At 37.7% G+C, this 22115-nt stretch overlaps 1 protein-coding gene across 1 annotated transcript in view; it reads left to right on the top strand.

Annotated features, from left to right (window-relative positions):
- Nucleotides 1-22115, top strand: part of LOC126175574 (fatty acid synthase-like) — a 186678-nt gene that overhangs the window by 145417 nt on the left and 19146 nt on the right. Inside the window, exons 14-16 of the mRNA XM_049922432.1 lie at nt 8370-8896; nt 11292-11528; nt 13909-14151. Coding sequence (XP_049778389.1) covers nt 8370-8896; nt 11292-11528; nt 13909-14151 — 1007 coding nt within the window. The remainder of the gene's footprint in view (nt 1-8369; nt 8897-11291; nt 11529-13908; nt 14152-22115) is intronic.

Genomic DNA, 22115 nt, shown 5'->3' with positions numbered 1-22115 from the left:
TTGAAATCCTCCATGGGCAATAGTTAACAAGACATCAGGAAACCTCATCGAAGTCATCACTGGTGACCAACTAATCTGGGCATGAGTCGACTCAGGTGCATCTTGTTCTGTAATGTTGAATACTTGCTATCACTTGCTGAAGAAGACTATGTTCTGCAATATGAAAGTAATCATGCTGAAGGTTGCAAATGGGAAATATGTCCAACTGACACAAACATGTATTAGAAGAATAACTATCAATGACAGAACACTGACCTTCAAATTCATGGTTTTAACAGATGTAGTCATAATGTTTTCCTCAGGTGGGACTTCTTGCAGGCCTCACATGCAGTCTTAGACTGTTTAAGACCGGAGCTCCAGACTGACAAAGATATTCCAACATGTGTACCTAACAAAGTTCGCTCTAGGCAGTAGTTTGCTGTTAAAGATCTTGTTACTCTGCCATCATCAGTCTAGATGCTCAGTTAAACTATGAATGTTTTGGCAATTGCAAAATGTTTCTCAGGCTCACAAAACAAATCTATGTATCTGTGGAGCCATGTGGTCCAAGAGTCACCACTCATCCATAAAGATATATGTGCAGGAACAGCAAAACCAGTCCAGGATGGCCAGCTTAGTGCCACTGATGAAGAATCATTCTCCATTACAACTACAGACATCAGTAGTGGACGAAGCTACTCTCAAACTCTCAATAGGATCTAGCCTGACTGAGGTAAAATGTCAGTGAGTGTTAACCCTCCAGAGCCAGATTTTGCATGTTTTCAACACCAGAATGGAGAAAGGGCAGACCAAGTGGCCTGAATATGAAAAAGTGCTTCTTCATCAACCAACAAATAAAAATTTTGGGCACCTAGTTAATGACAATGGAGTCCATCCCAATTCAGAGAAAATAAGAGCAGTCATAGTGTTTACATCTCCTTAGCACACTTGTGATGTGAAAAATTTTCTTGTAATGTGCATGTACTACCAGAAATGTGTAAAGGACTTGTGTACTAAGACATGTTCCTTGCAAGAACTACTACAGGAAGACGAGAAATTTTCCTGGAAAAAGATATCAGAAAGACATTACTTTGTCCTTATGGAGGCTCTAACATCTTCCCCAGTCCTACCATTGTACGATGAGAATTCTGAGACAGAACTTCATATCAGTACTATTGGTTATGAAATAGGTGCACTTCTAGTGGAAATTCAGGCATGTATTGTAAAAGTGATTGTGTATGCTTCAAAGTTCTCTTCCGTATTCAAGATGAACTGCTCTGAAAGATCTGTCAGGTCATCTGGTGAGATGGGCACTGAGGCTTCAGGAGGATGTCACAGTGGTACACAAAAGCAGATGCAAACACAAGTAAGTCAACTGCTTTTTAGGGAATCTTTTGGGAGAACATAACAGCGTGGATGAAATCTCAGTCATTACTGCATTATAAGACATGCCAGCTGAACAGAAGAATGTTCCAGCATTACTAAAAACCATAGAAGCCTTGAAGAAGGAAGAAATGACCACAGGAGGATTTCAATTAATAAATGGAACAGTGTATATGAGGAACTATGATATGATGGGGTGGAAATGGTTGCTAGTCTTCCCAGCTCATCTATGGCCAGCTATCTTGAAGAATTTCCATGATGCTCCAATATCTGGTCACCTGGGATTCATGAAGACTCTAGACCGAATCAGATGCAGATCAGATCACTGGACAGGTCTCTGCTGATACATTAAATGCTATGTGAGCTGCTGCAAGGAATTCCAGTGATGGTAGCATATGCTGGAATTATCTCTAAAGCATTTAATACTAATTCTGTGTGCAACAGCACCATTCCACCAAATTGGAATCATCCTTTTGGGGGGTTTTCTTAAGTCAACAACTGGAAATCATTGTTGTCGTAGACTACCTTACTTGCTATGCTGTTACCAAAGCTTTGCTGACAGCTGATGTTCTGGAAATTGAAAGGTTTCTTGTAAAAGACATTATTTTGAAGCACGGAGCAGCTTGTGTGATGACGTCTGATAGTGGAGAAGTTTTCCAGGTGAAACTAATATCAGAGGGAATTTCATGTTGCAACATCATCCACAGACTGACAAATGCCAACTACCTGCAGATGAAAGGCTTCACAGAATGCTTTAAATGCATTTTGGCAGATGTGCTCCTGATGTATGCTGACGGTAAACAGAGAGATTGGGACACAAAACTGCACATTGTGACCTTTGCATATAACGCTGAGAAGCAAGACACTATAGGCTTCATGTTATTCTGTCTGATTCACAGTCACAAAGCCAAAATGACAGTGGATATGCTTTTCCTGTTTTAAACAGATAATACTCAGGATGACTGTAGGATGACAAGGAAGCAAAACAGCTAGCTCCTGGGATGTCCAGAAGACAAACTGAGAGCACTATAATGCCAAGCACAAGCTAGTGAGACAGAGCCCAGGAGGCTTGTTTATGGATTTGTACATCTGTGCAGAAAGAGGGATTACCAGAAAATTTAATAAAACGCTACTCTGGCCTGACTCGTATCCTTTGTGTCAGACATCATACACTTAAGTTGAGGATTATGACCCTTTGTCAAAAGTACAAAACACACAAGACGATCACCATGTCCTCTGTATGAAACCCTACTGCAGTCCTGAGGCACAGGTCTAAAGATCTGAGATGGTACAGAAATTTGGCTTTTGTTAATCTTTTCCACTGAGGCAGTCAATTTATTTGAAATGAAGTGTTTCATTCCACACTATTGGCTAGTTTTAACTGTTCACTGAATTTCAACTGCACATTCTCATCGTCTGGCATGTATAGCATTATGCCATGTTAAAGAACCAAACATCAGGTAATAAAGTACTGGAACTCTAAGAAAATGTATGTCCTGAAAACCACACAGAAAAGCTTACTATGAGGTTTACATATGAATTTACACTTTAAACCGAATTATGCATTTAAGTATGGTTTTTGATGCTCTTGCATTTAAGTATGGTTTTCGATGATCTTGCAGTATCCTCTTATGTCCTGTTTATTTTATGGTGTAATGTACGATATTAATACTTCATATGTTTGAACATAGAGGCTTCCTATGCCAATGTAGCTGTGCACACACAGTAACACATGTTTTCTGGTGTGCAATAGTAATGGCTGAAATGAAATTATTTCTAACACATTGTGAATGGTGGTTTGAAAAGCGTTACTTTCAAAGTAGATTTCCTTTTACGCAAGATGAATTATGTTATGTGTGAGCATGTGTGATGAATTTCTTAAATCACAGAGCGTTTGCCTTTCATTTAAAATTTAATACTTTGAGGACCAGCCATGTAGAAGAATTTTGAGCCCAAAAGACCATACATTTATGTTGTCATTTAAAATTTTACTGGCACTTTTGTGTGATGTATCTTAAAGTGTAACACATGCAAAAAAGACCAGTATCAAATGTAAAAGCTTAGCTTCTCTTGTAGCTTACTAATCTTTGAGGCGAATATCATATGTGAAAGTTTAGCTTTGCTTGTAGCTGTGCTACTTATATTAATTTAAATCATTAACTTTTCCTATTTGTGCATTCACACTACTTAACAGTGATGTTGCTACTGGCTGATTACATCATGTGTTGTATGCTATGAATACTTGCTGTCATCGCCTGGTGAGATCATGTGACACGAGCTATGATTGGCTTATAAAAGTGTGTCGCAATCTCGATTTCAATGCTTCGAAAACTAATGTGCTGTTTTTGGAGGAATTAAATTTATACTTTCATAATATGAAATGTGCAGCATATCATAATATGAAAATATGCAGAGTACATGTGGCTGCACGTCAGAGATCTTTCCAAAACTAATTTTTTGCCATTTTTTTTTTCTAAAGTGCTGGGAGTTCTGCACCGATGCATAAAACCTTAACCATTCAAAGGATTGATAAGTTTTATGGTTTGAAGGGAAAGTATACAGTCACTTAACTCCAGAAAATTCTATTTGTGCCCAGGAAATCTGGGAATTTTATTTCCTTGTCCGCGTATACACTCTGTAGGAGTAAGCTGAAGCCATACGTGTGTTATAGGAGCATTACATACTTCTTCTGCAGAAACACAATTACAACATTTAAGTAACAATAGAAACGAATTTTGTGGTCACTGATAGTGGAAGCCTTACAAAAGCTGAAACGTTTATGCTCCATCCATTTAGAGCGGCGATATGTGCAATGACATATGTTCTTTTCATTGCTCCCTGAAACTTCATTAAACTTGCTCAAAACTAAGAACTTGTAGAACTTTTGCAAATGAGTCCATATATTATGACTAGATTGTCAACTGTCAGTCATGAGCTACAACCCAAAGCATAATAAAATTATTCTTGGTAAAATTTAGTGCTCATTTCCTCCGTAGAAGACACTCAGCAGAGCTTTTGCTCAGAACATGCACTTTTGCTCAGAACAGGCATTCGGTGGCACAATGGATAGTGCATCCGACTGGAGATGCAGAGTTCACATGTTCGAATCCAGTCTCCTTTCCGCAGCGCTGCGGCAAGGACGTCCTGTTTATGTCCCATCCGCACAGTCGTGAGTGCCCGAAGTTGTTTACTACTTCGTCATCATTAGTTAAGAGTCCATCACTAAATATGTAATATGGCACATTCATACAGACAAACCACCATCAAGATCAGTTTTCAACCCGATCATGCACAGCCACGAGCTTTTGAAGTGGAATGTTTTCTACGTGACGACGTTAAACTTGAACCACAGGACATAATTGGTATCCATCTCTGTATCACAAGCAGTGTTGTCTATGTCTTGTTAGTAAGTGACAAGGTGTGCAACAGAATCATGCGCACACATGCAAATGATCTTGAATTCAAACATTCTGATGGTCATATTGGGACAGTCTCTATTGATCACACGGGGCTTGGCCTCTGTACGATACAAGTCTTCAAACTCCCATTTGAAGTACCACCAGATGTAGTCACCACAGCTTTCCAGCCTTACGGCAGAGTGGTCAGCCACATGGCCAAAAAATGGACCACCTATACAACGTACCAGGTTTTTAACAGGTACAACAGATCAAAATTGAACTGTCAAAACATGTACCATCTTATCTTGTCATCGGCGGATTTAGGGCGATTATTATGTATGATGGACAGCCATGCACTTGCTCTGGTTGTGGCCAAGAAGGACATGTCAGGCCAGATTGTCTCTGAAGGTGGCTTGCTCACATCCCGACAGGTGAATCTATGACTCCTTCTATAGTGAAGACCTATCCTCTCAATTATGCCAGGATTGCACGGGCGGCCACCCTTTCCCATAACGACCACATTCATCTGGTAGCCACCCCCGATAACAAGGCCATGATAGATTCTGCAATACCGGATCCAGCCACTACAATGGCGCCCCCTCCTGAGGACAATCACCAACCAACCTTGCAAGAAAGCACAGATGCCAGGAGGGACATTGACCCACGGGTTGTGTCGACAGTGGCTTTTCTTCCAGGCACCACAGCAGCTGAAGAGATCCACCCACATTCAGATACTGAAACACACGTCCATAAACAGTGCTCCCTGCAGAAACACAAGAGACGGCAGCATGCTCCATCGGACGAATGCTTGCATCAAACGTCTGACATGGACTGTGTACAATCCGACAGTGGTACCAGTGGTACAGAGGCCACAGCAACATCCCATCCAACAGATCGCCATGGTGATGGCTTCAGTCCCCCCCACCCCACAGAACAGCAGGATCACATGCAGACAACCACTGCCGATTACCAGCTAGTAGCACTGAAGGAGTCTGTGCCGAGTGCTCCACCAACCACCAACAGCCTCCAACAGCCGATGATATCTCATGGCGACTGGGTGGACGACGGTGAGGAAAACTCCTTGCCCATCATGTTGGACAACACACAAGGGAATTTGCCCCACCACTGATCACCCTTATCCACCAACAGTGTCAGCGATGAGACAGCTTGACATCATGTGCACACACCCCTTACAAGAGTTTGAGGGCAAACACGGGTGCTATGGATAGACCTAAAACTTATTGTGTTGCAGCTATAAACATCAACACTATATGGATGCATGAAGTTATCCTTGCTTCTGGATATGCTGAATTCTGCTTCCATCAATATAGCCTCTCCAGGAGGTGTACGGCGATGACTTCCCAGGCATGTCCGGTTATGATGGTTGCATCTCTCCAGCTTCCCCCACAGGCAGCGGCGTCACTGTACTTCTTTGGGAAGGGATAGTGGTGGACGATATCCTCTTTCTGCCTGAGGCGAGAGGAATGGCACTCACAGTACTGGGTGTCCACCTTATCAATACCTACGCACCTTCCAGGACAGACATGTGTCACGAACATTCACAATACTTTGCAGAAGACATAGCCCCACTATTCCAAGGCCACCATGACCATCTGGTGTTTGGAAGTGACTACAATTGCGTACCAGCACCAGAGACCACAGAGACCAACTCCCACGACATAAGCTGTTCCCGGAACTCGAGACACTAATCCGAGACCTGCAGAGGGTGAATACTTGGGAACATATTTACAGCCACCGTGGTGAACCTGGATGGAAAAAAAAAAAAAACCACACACACACACATCCGGTGCAAGACGTAGTACCAGTTAATGGTGGTACAGATTACAACCTCAGATTTTATTTAATGGCTGCCTTAGCCTCACACTTTGCTCTCTTTCTTTTTGCTCTTTGCTGCAACTATCAATAATGTTTTCAGTTATGTGCATCCCCAATTCAACACAACGAGTGCACTTATTATTTTCAGTTACTTTATGCTTAAAAAAATAAATAATAAAATAAATAAAATAACAAAAAAACAGCTAATGAAATAAAAATAAATGGAAATAAACATCCAAAATGATAAAACCATTGCATTTCTTGTAACACATTCCCAGGAATGTGGGGGAGGAGACATTGTGGCCAGGCCTCGGGTTGCGACCCCTGCCCACTTTGCCTCTGCCATCCTATGATCTAATCCGTTTTCCATTAAAAAAATTTAAAAAAATTAAAAAAATAAAAATGTCCTGGAAGAGTCATATGTTTTTAAAAGTTTTACAGAAAATACTAAAATAGCATTAACAAGAACTGATTGTAGCAGTTGTTTTGTTTGTGGTTTATATTACATATAGCTTCACATTAGTCCTAGTGTGAGAAATAGACAACAGAGAATAAGCGCATTTACTTTGTGAACAAGCAAATAAACATTTTTGGAAAGCATTGCTAGTAGTGAAGATATCACCATACGCTCACAGTACAATGAAGTGTAGGATGGTGAGGTTATACGAAGAGATATAAGGCGTGAACAGCATGCAGGTGACACAAACATATGGGCCGTGATGTTCGTGAGTGTAAACTAACGTTAGTGTCTGAAGCAGACTTACTTCATCTTTATGTAAGATGATGAAAGTGCAAAAGTTAAAACAATAAGGATCCTAGCAGTATAGTACGGAGATAAAAACATTGTTTCTAATAAGGTAAAAGTGTGTGGTCACATTAACTGGAAAATATCTTTTTGGACATGATGTTTGTGAACAGTGATTGCAAATGTAAGCACATGAAAAAGCAAGGGAAACACAATAATATTCTGTTTCTGATTGGTAATGTGAAGTTTTGTAATAGTGATTTGGTTTTCACATGAGAGGACTATTGAGTCATTTTACAAATAAGTTAAAATGTTCATTAAGGTTAGATTCAAACCAGCGATTTATGGACATAATCTTATAAAATTTAATGGTTTACCACTCTTAACAACTGACCTATCGAATAATTAAGGTATGGCTGGGTTAAATGACAATTTTCACTAGGCGTATAATTTTGTTGAATGACGCTATACTTAGGTGTAACAGTGGGAAAACATATCTCAGAGGTAAGTTAATATTAACTTCACAGTACTACAAATTTTTAATTAAGTTTCTAAAGTTGTGTGTCAACATGGTGGCAATTTGCTGGTACAGTGCAGCCCCATTTTCCACATCTTCTCTTTCTCTGTGAAACTCAAAAACACATTTCAGGAGTTTTTATAGATGTATTTGTACACTGTGGTACTACACACCATTTGTAACCCATTTTATGAAACGTAGATTGCAAAACACTGTGAGGTAGCATTATGACAGTAGGAGCAGCGAGCTAGCCAGTGATGTCACAGGCATCACATGACTCGAATGGAATGTTTTAGAGGGCTTTCAAATTATTTGAATTTCATTTCTGTTTTATAAAAGAATACTGAAATTTAAGAGGAAAAAAAGCACATTAGGAGCATAAAATGACATAATTAATCATTTAAGACAATTTCCAGATAATAGTCAAATACCCTATTCCATTCAGTGTTCTGAAAATGCATGTGAAATGTAAGATTAGGTAAAACTTTCATATGCCTATTTTCAATTCCAGGACTACCTGACAGTAGCACCTTATCACCAGACATGACGTTAGAATCACTTGGCATGGACTCATTAATGCAAATAGAGATACGTCTTTGCATTGAGCAATATTATGGAAAATCCCTTAGTGCAGAGGAAGTTCGCACTCTCACTGTTCAGAATCTATTTGATTTTGACAGAGCATACACATCAGAACCAAGTGGCAGAACAAGTCCCATTAGTGAAGCCGATGCACCAAAAAAAATGGAGCATTTCCAAATGGAAAGCACAGAAGAGAAACATTCGAATGCAGCTGAAAAGGAGTTTGTACTTTTGGACTTCAGTGCTTCTCCACTTGTTCCAGAAGAGACTCTGATGATGCTTGCCAATGAAACTTGTTGTCAGGCAACGCCCATGTTCTTTGTGCATCCAATAGATGGAACTTGCAGACTTTTACAAGAAACTGCACAGAGCATGAAGAGAGCAGTCTATGGACTGCAACTTTCTTATGGATCACCACGCACAACACTTATAGAGCTTGCTACATTTTATGTCAGAGTGAGTAAGATAGAAATAGCACACTTGTAAAAAATCTTATGATACATATATATATATATATATATATATATATATATATATATATATATATATATATATATATATATATATATATATATATATATAAACAAAGATGCTGTGACTTACCAAACGAGAAAGCGCTGGTAGATAGACACAATAAAAAAAAACACACAAGCACACACACAAATTTCAAGCTTTCGCAACCCACGGTTGCTTCATCAGGAAAGAGGGAAGGAGAGAGAAAGTCGAAAGGATGTGGGTTTTAAGGGAGAGGGTAAGGAGTCATTTCAGTCCCGGGAGCGGAAAGACTTACCTTAGGGGGAAAAAGGTACAGGTATACACTCGCACACACACACATATCCATCCGCACATATACAGACACAGGCTTTCTTGTTTGGTAAGTCACAGCATCTTTGTTTTTTAATATATTTTTCCCATGTGTAATGTTTCTTCCATTATATATAGATGCTGTGACTTACCAAACGAGAAAGCGCTGGTAGATAGACACAATAAAAAACACACAAACACACACACACAAATTTCAAGCTTTCGCAACCCACAGTTGCTTCATCAGGAAAGAGGGAAGGAGAGGGAAAGATGAAAGAATGTGGGTTTTAAGGGAGAGGGTAAGGAGTCATTCCAAACCCAGAAGCGGAAAGACTTACCTTAGGGGGAAAAAGGGACAGGTATACACTCGCACACACACACACACATCCATCCACACATATACAGACACAAGCAGACATATGTAAAGGCAAAGAGTATCCATAGGGATGGATATGTGTGTGTGTGTGTGTGTGTGTGTGTGTGTGTGGGCACGCGCGCGCAGGTGTATACCTGTCCCTTTTCCCCCTAAGGTAAGTCTTTCTGCTCCCGGGATTGGAATGACTCCTTACCCTCTCCCTTAAAACCCACACCACATCCTTTCGTCTTTCCCTCTCCTTCCCTCTTTCCTGATGAAGCAACCGTGGGTTGCGAAAGCTTGAAATTTGTGTGTGTGTGTGTGTGTGTGTGTGTGTGTGTGTGTGTGTGTGTGTGGTTCTTTTTTTTTTTATTATTATTATTGTATCTATCTACCAGCACTTTCTCGTTTGGTAAGTCACAGCATCTTTGTTTTTTAATATATTTTTCCCATGTGGAATGTTTCTTTCTATTATATTCATATATAAACTAGAGGTACAAAATTTCAAATGTTTAATGCTGTTGATTGTCCTACTGTGTAATTTCAAAATAATTTAATGAATTGCCTAACAAATTTAACAAATATATTAAAACAACACATATTTAATAATAGTGAGCCATAAGTCTTATGTTAGATTTAAAAGAGGGAACAGCACAGCTTGCAGAAGAGGTAATACAGGAAATGAGGCAGAAAAAAAGAGAAGCAAGAATAGGCAAAAGCTGGGGGGAAGAAGAGCCTGAGAGAACCAATTACTTGCTGGTTTCTGAAGTGCTGGTACTAGGAGGAAGATTCATACAACTTGATTGGCAAATCAAAAATCTCCCCCACCCCTTTTCCTTCCCTTTCTCTCTCCCTCTCCCCTTCTCTCACCTCCCCCCCTTCCCCTCCCCATCTCCCTTTCTTTTACATCCTCACAACAGTGAGACCATTTGTGAGACAAGTATTTAGCTGAACAGGGAGCAGAGTAGTAGCCAACTATAGTGCTGAAAATAAAAAAAAAAATCATTTGAAAACTCTATAAAAGTGTATGACATAATTGTTGCCCAGTACTTACTTACAAGAGTTGAAATACAAGTACTGCTGATAGTCACGTATAAAAGTGTGTGACACTTTTCCTAGCTTTCGAAACTAGTAGTTCCTTTCCTAGGGAGAAGGAAGGGGTCCTCAGGACAGGAGAGACCTATGTGTTGTGAGGATGAGGGAGACAAAGATTTGACTTTTTACCTCATCCTTGCAATAGATGGGTCCATCTCATCCTGGACCCTTCATTTTTAAGCTTCTGTGACCTATCCTTCTCTCCTCCCTGAGGAAGGAACTGTCAGTTGTAAGAGCTAGGACAGTGCCATGTATGCATAGGTGCTAAATTACCTTCCAATACATTGCTTATCACTAATTCTATCTGGCTCTTCACTTTAGTTAAGTTTGTATGTCAAGTGATACAAGCTGGAAAGAAAGATGTCAGAGAAATGGTAGAATTATTATGTGCCTTGAAGTCTTAGAGCACTAACATGAATGCAGGATTGAAACAGAGGACAAAGGTTTATGGACTTAAAGAACATGGCAGTTCGACTTCTGCAGACAAATATTTTTTTCTTTCTCCCCCCCCCCCCCCCCCCCTTACTTGAAACAAATAATATTTACAAATGAAATACAAATAAATTAAGCTCAGTTCCAATGTCTATCCTTTTGCAGCAAATGCGTGCAGTGCAAGCAACTGGTCCTTATATACTTCTTGGTTACTCTGCGGGCGTTGCCATTGGTATTGAAATGGCCAGGCAGTTGGAAGCATCTGAAGAAACAGTATTTCTGATTACACTAGATTTCTTACTGAATCCACTGGAAAATGGTTTTACAACATTCTCGATTTTGGAAGTTGGTTTTCTGACACAAACAGTATCACACTTCGTTTCCAATCTTGATGAAGACAAAGTAAGTACAGATATGTGTATTTAATAACTATTGAATGTGTCCAGCAGTTCAGGCATGTGAGAACAAATAAAATTATAATATGATTGAATAACAAAACAGGCTAAAATTATATTCTTAAGCATTGATTAACCAATTGTTATTAAAAGAGAATTCAAGAAAGGAAGAGATAAGGAAATACATGGGCCTCCTGACAGACCAAATTTAAAATTAGAATATTGAGAAATGAGATTACAACAAAGACAAATATATTAGCAATGAAGTGTCGATGATGACAGTCACTTATGAAAATATTTTGTCAGTTGCCAATAAAGTGAATGAGAGGCAGTTAAACAAGAGATTATTTTTATTTTATTTATGGATCTTCCTTTCCTTTACTACTCACATTTCTGATTCACACAACATGTGTACTGGAGCATTTGATTGCTTTTCTGTGGTACAACCTTGTACCATTATAGGCTTCTTACTCTCTTCAGGAATCCATGTGCTTGCTTTCCCCTTTGATTAATCTTCTTATCATTCCTTGGAGTCTTTTATTATACTCGCCAGGTACTTGAAACTTTCCACTTTCTTCTAGTACTTGCTCTCTGGTGCTTATATCAATTGCTACTCTCATCTTACTCCTTGTTGTCACCATTACTTCACACTTCTTTGCACTGAATTTCAATCCATACTGTCCCAATACTTTTCTCCCATACATTTAGCCTTTTTTTATCACTGTTTTTTCTGCACACTTTTTCTGCTTCTTCCACCATCATTATACTGAACTTTCCCCATTCCTCCTCTACTGACGGTATTGCATCTCTTGTTACATTTCTCTTTACTATCTTCTGAAATAATTCTTCCTTGCATTTCTGTTCTTTGAAATTCCACATTTGTAATCTTTCCTGTCTTTATGCTGCTTTTTCCGCTCTAATCCCTCTACCTAGTAGAAGGTGGTGACTGCTATTGACGGTTTCACAATGTATTATTTTCAGACCTGTTATTGGTCTCATTGTCTCCTGGTCATGCATGACATTTTTTTATCATAGGTTACATCTGAATCAAAATTGGTATCTGATGATTTAACTGCTGCAATAAATTACAGATGGTATTGTAGATTTAATGAACAAATATGAAGATTTAATAGAACTGCCCAGATAATGTACAAACAATGAAACAGCAGTTTGTTTTACAATTTAGAGTAGTTTTAAATGCAAGAAAAGTGGACAAGTAACTCAAGAAGACAGTAAGGGGAATGTTGATAAATGGTTGATATGATAGCTTCAAGTTCTGGACTGGGGAAGTACTGAAGAGCAATAAAGGACTCACTCTATTAGAAGCTGCAAGTCAACATACAGCTCTGGATGCTCTTTATTCTTGGAGCTCATTAAGTTGTTGAGTAAAATTGTCCTTTGCTTAGCTCAGAAGTATTTATGTTCTAGTGAATGCTTTCTTAATGTTATGGGCTACTCTACCTCATTTTAACCATTTACAATTGAAGGCCATTTGCTAAGTGTTTGTTGTTCTCAAGTGCTTCCAAAAAAATTGAGCTTTGCTCTTTGTTTGCCTTTTTCTGCTGTGAACTCCCCTCAGAACATTGTCAGGAAATAAATATTGTATGAGGGATATTGAGAATGAGAATGACATGATCGCCACAGTGTATGCATGTGTCTGTACACAGCATGCTTTGCAAACATTTAGATGCCAAATGCAGCTAGCTGTTTCATCTGCCTATGTGCTGAGCTGTAGAAGTTTATAATGTTGAAGGAAATTGAGTTGCCTGCTGATTGTGAGATATGTTCTGTAATTTTATTATCGAGTGCAAGAAACTCCATTGTGCCATACAAAACAAGCCAAGTGACATGACCACCTGTCTTCTGGTAGGATGCTCCTGCATGACAGAGCAAGGCCACACCTTTCTGCAAATCTGCACAAACACAAGGTCTGAGCATGTCTTTTGGTAGTAAAAATTGGATCATCCACCTTACAATCCAGATCTTGCACCTAGTAATTTTAACTTGTTTCATTACCTAAAGGAATTCCTTGGTGGTCAGTGGTTCAGAAATGATGAAGAAGTGAAAACTCCCGACATGGATTGGGTTTCTTTACTCAAGGCAGATTTCTCAGATATTGAATTTAAAAACCTTGATGAGCAGTATGACAAATGCTTGAACAACAAAGCAAATTATGTAGAAATTTAGATAAGTCTGTAGAATGCAGAAAAAATATATTTGAATGATATTTACAGTATTTTTCTTCTTATGAGAAAATGAACCTTAGTTTTAAAAAAAATATATCCTTTGTAAAACATCCACAATTTGTGTTTTCCTTCATAAGTAAGAAATTGTTATAGCTGGTAACAAGACAAAATATTTAATGAGGACTTAACTTTTTGTTATAGCTCAAATCAAAACTATTTGGTCTGCCTGACTGGTGTGCACGGCTTGAGTACTGTCTTCATCTTGTTGGCCCACACCGTCCCAAAGACCTTCAAGCAGCTCTTGAGAACTGTCACTGGCTTCTAAAAGCCATTATTGAATACAGTATTCCATCTGACAAAGTTTTGAGATCACCTCTCCTGCTTATAGCAGCAACTGATGGGATCATTAAGCACAGAATAAAGAAACGGTATAATTTTCAAAAGGTAGGCTCAAATTTTTAATTACAATGGTTGTTAAATAACATTAAGTAAATTTGTAACTTGTATAGAGTGTCCTCAGCTGATAACTAATTTTGAACTGAAACATGAGACTACGTTCCTATATTTCTTCTCTTGCTGTGAAACCTCATATATTCTATGTTTTTCTGAAAGCTGCCAAAGTAGTGCCACATGGAAATGCTTACATCAGTTACATAATTTCTTAATATGTATTTATTTTTACTTTCATGTCTTTCTACACAAATATATCAATTTGTTTTAAAAGTATTAAGAAGAAAATGAAAATTTAAGTTTATTAAAAATTGAATATGTGTTTTAACAACTGTTTCCTCTATTGTGTTAACATGTATCATAATTCATTTGACCTCAAATGTAGCACTGTTGTGATAAAAAAAAGTACATCTAATTATCCTATTCAGTTCCACATACTGCAGATGGGAAAGTTTGGGTTGTGGTTAATTTTCCAGATGAAATACAGGAAATAGTTGCTAAGCATCAACACATATCTGTTTATACTGAAAATTTAATGAATAGGTAAATCCAAGTAAGGATAGCACTCACCATATAGACAGATTTAGTTAGTGAAACCTATCTGGATGCTGGGTACCAAAAATACCGATCGGAGGACATATTTTTTGTTATTTTGAAAAATATATTCTGGACTTAAGTGTGGTAGTGGTGAAGCAGGTAGCCTACAGCATATGTAGTAATAAATGACAATAATATTAAGTTGTTGCATAACTTCATAGTAATTCTGCTTTGCATATTGGTATTCCAGTTGCTATTGGTTTATTTATAGATTGTCATTTTTTACTTGTGGTTCACTGTTGCTATTTGAGCTTTGACATTTGGAGATAGTAAGTGGAGCTGCGGATGCTAGAGAATGGAGTGCCAAGTGGAGAAATTGGAACATTTCTGAAATATTCCTCTGTTTAAGCTCAGTAGAGGGATGACAACAGAGGAGGCAGCCAGAATCATCTGCACCGTGCATGAGGACAATGAACGGTGCATTGGACAGTGCATGGCAAGAAAATGGTTTTGACATTATTGACTCTCCACGTTCAAGAGCACCTTTGGAGTTTGAAAAAGATTGTTTAAACACATTAATCCACAATGATGCGTGTCATTGCACTTGCAAACTGATGAACTGTGATCTTTCTATGATTGTGCAACATTTTCATGCAGTGGGTAAGGTATAAGAAGTGGGTATATGGGTAAGACAGACAAAAAACAGTATACAGGAAGTGGATTGGGAAGTGATTCCTCACCCACCTTATTCACCTGATCTAGTGCCATCAGATTTTCACCTTTTCTGCTCTTTATTGAACAACCTTTAAGGAACTTCCTTTCTGGATGAAAATGTGCTCTGAACATGGCTCGACGAGTTCTTCATCACAAAACCATGTCATTGCTACAGTCACGGAATCAAAAAGTTACCCCAGTGTTGGCAGTCTGTTGTTAATAGTGAAGGGGAATAAATTATTGATGACTAAAGTCTCTGTAGGATTGATTAAACTTATGGAAAAACTCAACAAACTGATGCACCAACCTAGATTTCTACCCAACATGCTCGCTATTGAAGAAGAAATTTAAAACATAAATAACTGGTAAAATGCAAAGTAACAATTACTGAACTTTTTGCTTAGGGATATATTGTCAGTGAGGATCGCTGCAGTGCAGTAATTCACAAAATGTGTTAGGTTTTTTAAGTTCAGTGACAGGAAATACTGTTTTCCAGTATTTACTTGATATTTTATTGATCCAAGAAACAATTCTGGACTTGTCAAAGAAAAGTTTGCTATTTGTGTGGAGACCAGTGCAATTAAAAAAAAGGATATGACAGACATCACATTACATACATGCTTAAATTAATTAGATGATAATATGTAGAGAGTGGATTTTTATGTGCTAAAAAACTTTAAAATATGAAGGAAAAATATAAAAAATATGCACAAAAATGCAAGATTATTTAGTTTCAATATTACAGATCTTTAAACACTTATATTAAAAAATCAATCACCATTCATGCTGATGCAATGGTGGATAGAAACAACTCACCGTGACAGAGAAGCATGAACGTTTTCTTCAAGTATCCAATCACAAACATGATTGAATTAATGTTTTTCTCAGTGTCATGCACTTCCTTAAATGCCTCAGTTAATGAGTTGATTGATGTTTCTAATTTTTTGATAAAGTGAATCAAAAAACTTGGATTTGCTAATATGTAAAACAATTCATTTTTTAGTAAATGTCATTGATTATGTTATGAAGGATTTCAATTGAAGAAGCATCATCCTTATTTAGTTCATCAGTCGTTTGTTTAAAACTTTCAAAATTGTTTGAGTAATATGCTGCTGCTTCCAACTATGTCCCCCAACAAGTGACTATGGGTCTATGTGAAAGTGCAAGGTCTGGATTTTTTGGCTCTGACCAAATCAATTCTTGCTGGCACTTTCACAAACACCTATTCGCCATCTGACATCAATTTTTCCATGTTACAATAGAATATACATATCTGCTTACATACTCTGTGTAAACTATGTACTATACAAGTTAAGTATATCAAGTGTGGGAAACTTACAGAAAGACCTATGGCTATCTTCTTCATATATTGAGCAGCATCTGTATGTAAAACACCATCAAATTTCACCCCATTCAGCCATAATTGCAGAGATTCATTGAATAAGCAAGCTATTGCTCCATAATTCAATGCTGATATTTCTTTATATGCTAACATAAAACATCACTTGAAAACTATTTCATCATTCTGTAGCACACCTACCACTACCCTTGCCCCCCCCCCCCCCCCCCCACCACGATTCTGGTGCGCTCTGATCTTTCTTAGGATCTCATCATGACACACAGGCACATACACGTTTCTTAATGTTGATTCTTCTGGTGCTTTGGAATGCATATACTTTGTAAGAAAATTTGTGAGCACTACACTTGTGTTTATATAATGTAATTTCATGCAAAAGAAAGTGTTGCATAAATTTGCATAACATTCAGAACTTTTTGAAATTACAACAACTTGTCTATAAATTGTACATTAAGTGACCATTATATATTTACTACCTGCTAAACTACTGCAAGTCTTGAGATGACTGGTCTGCATTTTTTACATAATAGATTTCTAAATCACTTGTAATGATGCCACTAAATCTGGGAACACATTGTTGCAAACACGAGCAAACACTTGACTTTACTTTCAGCATTATATCACCAGCCACATCTCTGAGAATACTGTAGTGTATAAATGCTCTGCTGTAAACAAGATGAGGGCAATGACTGCAGACTGTTGTGTACATTGCATCAGCCATCCTCATTGTAAATAAGGGATTCCCCTTTCAGATAGTGGGGCAGCATGTGTTGTGGAGGTCACTCACTATGCAGTATGTTTATAAAAGTAGTTCATTCATACTGCCTTCATGATATGACAATGCAAGAGGTGGTTGTGTTGTTTTTTAATTATAACAAAAAATGACATGTTATACGTTTTTAGCAAAATTATGTACAATATTTATTTATAAAAAATATTTTTTTATACAAAATAGAATTTTGTGTATGATTGAAGTGTGCTGTTTTGGGACCTTCTGTTCTTAGTTACAGTTTTTTATCCATAAGGAAAAATAGAGTTCTTTACAAAAAAATCCATTCCTTAATAATAACATGGCATGTGTGTTTTAGCCATAAGAATAGGCTACTGGAGAATAGAGTTAGTTTATTTAAGCACTGGACAAGAAATTTAAATATTCCCAGATCTAGAAACTGCATACAAGATTGCATGGGCAAAACTGACCATCAAGAGTGGTCTTTGTAAATTTGACTTAATTTTGTAATCGCCAAAATAACATTACATACCCTCTCAACCTAACCTTATGTAATCCAAGTTGGACTGTTGTAAGGAACCGTGACTGACAATCTAGCAATAAACGTTCAGATAAAACAATTATATGTGTCAGTCATTCTTTTTATTTCATCTCACGGTGCATTTCAAGAGTACACACTCTCATCTTCAGTGGAATATTGATATTGTGTTGCATATTTGTTAGCTGTATCCAGCCAGTTGCGTATTGTGGTTTCATGTGCTACAAAAACATATAACAGGCATTTGTCAGTGCAATATGGCATCAAGATTAGAAATTTTAAACAACTGAGAAGTTGAGTCATTTTAAAAAGTGATGGAGTTCATACAATATGTTCCAGTGCACAGAACCCTGTAGTTCATCATAAAAATACATTTTTAACTTAATTTTTCTCACAGATCATGAACCAAAAACAAAAACAAACCAAAGATTATACTGATGTAAAGATATAGTGCCTTGCTCAGAGATCATTCATTACTATCTTACATTGTTTATCATAAATTTATTTATTTATTTATTTAGTACCCATATTATCACATTCATGAATGGACTTGTCAAAGTGCAGAACAGTATAAAATATTACATATTTACAGCATTTACAAAATCTTATAATTTGTATCAACACATCTTTATAACAAAAACATTATTCTGCTTAATTAGATTATACAATTATATATGTACATATAGATAAAATAAAAGCTAGCGAAACACCTGGGTTGATTTTACTAAAACTATTAAATTCCAGTACTTAGTTAACTAGGCATAGTAACATATGGCACAAAACAACTATAAAGTTGTTTCATTCTCTACACCAACTTGTTAAAAGTATTACTATTGCAAATACATGACAGTAAAGACACAAATAAAAAAAATAAAAAAAATATATAAAACTTGCAAATTTAATATTAACATAGTCTAATTCTTCTTATTTTTGTACAGTGCTTTGGGAATTATCTTTTAGTGAGGTCTCTCAGGAAGTTAGGAAGTGAAGGAGTGGTAGTGCGTTGTCTAGTATATCTGCGAAGCTAGTTGCCACTGTCTGAGCTTTTTCATTTAGTGTGTTCTGTTCACGTTTTCTGCTGTAAATGAAAATTTCCAGGTCTTCATAAAAATTGAGTTTGTGCCCTTTGTTTATTTTATGAAGTTTCTATTGTGAATGAAAATTTCCAGTTCTTCACAAAAATAAACAAAGGCCTCAAACTGAGTCTTTATGAACAATTGTAAATTTTCATTCAAAATAGAAAACATGGACAGAACACATTAAATCAAAAGCTGAGGTAATGGCAGTGAGCTTCTTTAAGAGTTTCACAGATGTACTAGATGATGCTTGATAACTCTTCCCACTTTCTACTTCCTGAGTGACCTTAACAAAAGATAATTCCCAAAGCACTGTACAGAATCAGCAAGAATTAGACTGTGTTGATACTAAATCTATAAGTTTTATATTTTTTGTTTATAATTTTATTTTTATTTGTGTCTTTACTGTCATGCATTTGCACAAATTTTACTTTTAACAAGTTATTGTAAAGAATGAAACAATTTTATAGCTGTTAAAGTTCATCCACATGCAACAACCTGCCTGTGCACATCACATCAGTGCAGAAAGATCATTGTGTGTGGACAGGAGATTTGCACAGATATGAGATGTGTGTAAACCTGAAAATTGGAGTTGGAGGTTTGAGTGAAACTGCTCAAATCTGTGGGTTCAAATCACATTTGCGCAGACACATTCACCTGTTTGTTCACTCAGATGTTTCTTGTCGGCGTCTTCAGTGTGAATTTTAAAATGTCAGATGCACATCAGTGATCTAGTTAGTTCATTGCCAAATTTATAGAAATATATAGGCTTCATACACTGAGAAGCCAAAACATTATGACCACTGCCTACTTTGATGCTGCCTGATGGTGTTGCAGGCATATGACACAGTAACAAAATTATGTAAGCGGAACAGACATGGATGGAGGATCACCCTAGAGAAGATATGCACTGCAAATGGGGAAATCCATTAAGATAAGCAATTTTGTTAAAGGGCAGATTGTTATTGCGCAGAGCATGTCTATGAGTATCTTGAAAACTGCAAAGCTAGTCAAATGTTCATGTGCTACTGTCGTGAGCTTCTATGGAAAAAGGTAGAAGGACAGTGAAACTACCACTAGGAACTAAATTATTGGATGTCCATGACTCTTCACAGAATGTGGGGTTCAGAGGCATGCCTGCTCTGTAAAGTAGGATGGATGGTGATCTGTGGCATCTCTGCCAATACAGCACAAATACTGGTGCATGCATAAGTGTTTTGTACTATGCCACTCATTGCACATTTTTGAACATGGAGCTCCACAGCAAACCACTCCTACATGTTAATATGTTGACATTGTCAGTTGCAATTTCAGTGGGCATGTGACCATTGGCAGTGGGCATGTGACCATTGGGATTCGACCATCAGTCAGTGTAAGCATTTTGGCTCTTCGGGTGAATCACATTTTTGCTACACCATCAACCGATGGTTGACTCCACAAATGCTGTTATCCAGGTGAAAGGCGGCTTGAAACATGCAGCATGTCACAGACACAGGCTGTTGAGATCAATTTATGCTAGGGGAGACATTCTATTGTGCTTGCATGGGACTTGTTGTAGCAGTTGAAGAGAGATTGACAGCTGCAAACCACTTGCAGTGTTTCATGCTTGATGTCTTCCCTGTTGGTGATATCATTTTTCAATAGTATAATTGTGCATGTCTTGGAGCCATGTTACTGTGGTTTGAGGAGCCTTGATGTTTCAGTGATCAAATTCATCTGGTGTAAATCCTGTGGAATCCATTTGGGTTGCTATCGGGTGCCATCACCACATAAGCAATTCAGCAGTGCGTTTTTAGGTGAATTACATGACCTGTCCATAGATGTATAGTGTAACACACCTCCACAAACCTACCAACAAACTGCTGGATCCCTGATATGCAGAAGCAGTGATGTATTTTGTTCCAAAGATGGGCAAACAAACTTAAGTAGATGGTCATAATGTTTTGGCTCATCAGTGTACAGGTTTATGGAAAATTAAAAGCAGGGAATACAAGGATAGGGATAAGAAGGCAGCTGCTTACAACTCTTTAACACAGAAATTATGAATGGTTGACCCTATACAGAGAAATGATACATAATAAAAAAAACTCATTGTGGACTGTTTACCACAAAGAGCTAAGCAAAGTGACAAAATGTATTCATTCTGGTGCTAGGGGATTACTAGCAAACTATCACTCAGTACTGTCCTATGCCACAAGCTAATGTGAGTTGTGACATCTTGGAACAGTACCTTCAGGGACACAGTTACTACTACACTTCTTTTACTTCCTAATATAATTTGTGGTTTAAATGATGCAACCATTTTAACCACTGAAGGCTGCTAGTTTTATTCCTTTAATACACCATACATGCAAATGGGTTGTTACTTCTTGGTCTATGTGCTGAGCATGAGCTTTTCATCTTCAATACCCAATTCTGCTTGCCTAACCGCTATAAGACCACATGGATGCACCCAGGCTCCAAACATTGGCATCTTATAGACTACATTATTACTCGACAGCGTGACAAGAAAGACATTCTCTTCACAAAAGCAGCACTAAACATCGATGAGTGCTGGACTGACCATAGACTTTTAGTCAGCCGTTTGAGAGTACCAAAGTATCGCAAGCCACGAACCCACTTTTCAAACCCACCAAGCAAAAAATTCAACATAAGCAACCTGAACAACAAAAACGTTCACTCACACTTCCAAGACATGCTGTCTGAATAACTTAACAAAGCTCCAGCAACCACAGATGATGTGGAACAAGAATGGACCACATTAAAGAACATCATCAAAGAAACTGCTGAGAATGTTGTTGGTTTCAGTACATGGAAAAGAAGTGAATGGTTTGATGACAACCATAGAGAAATCCAAGCCATCATCAATGCAAAGCGGGATGCTTACCTATCCCTTGCTCAAGATCTGTCCTGCACAGAAAAGAAAGCACACTTTCAAGAAATCAAGCAGAAATGTCAAAGTGAAATACGAGCAATCAAGAACAAATGGTGGCAACAGAAAGCCAC

The sequence above is a fragment of the Schistocerca cancellata genome, chromosome 3 (genome assembly GCF_023864275.1).
Source record: "Schistocerca cancellata isolate TAMUIC-IGC-003103 chromosome 3, iqSchCanc2.1, whole genome shotgun sequence".
NCBI lineage: Eukaryota > Metazoa > Arthropoda > Insecta > Orthoptera > Acrididae > Schistocerca > Schistocerca cancellata.
This window is presented reverse-complemented; position numbering and strand designations above follow the sequence as displayed.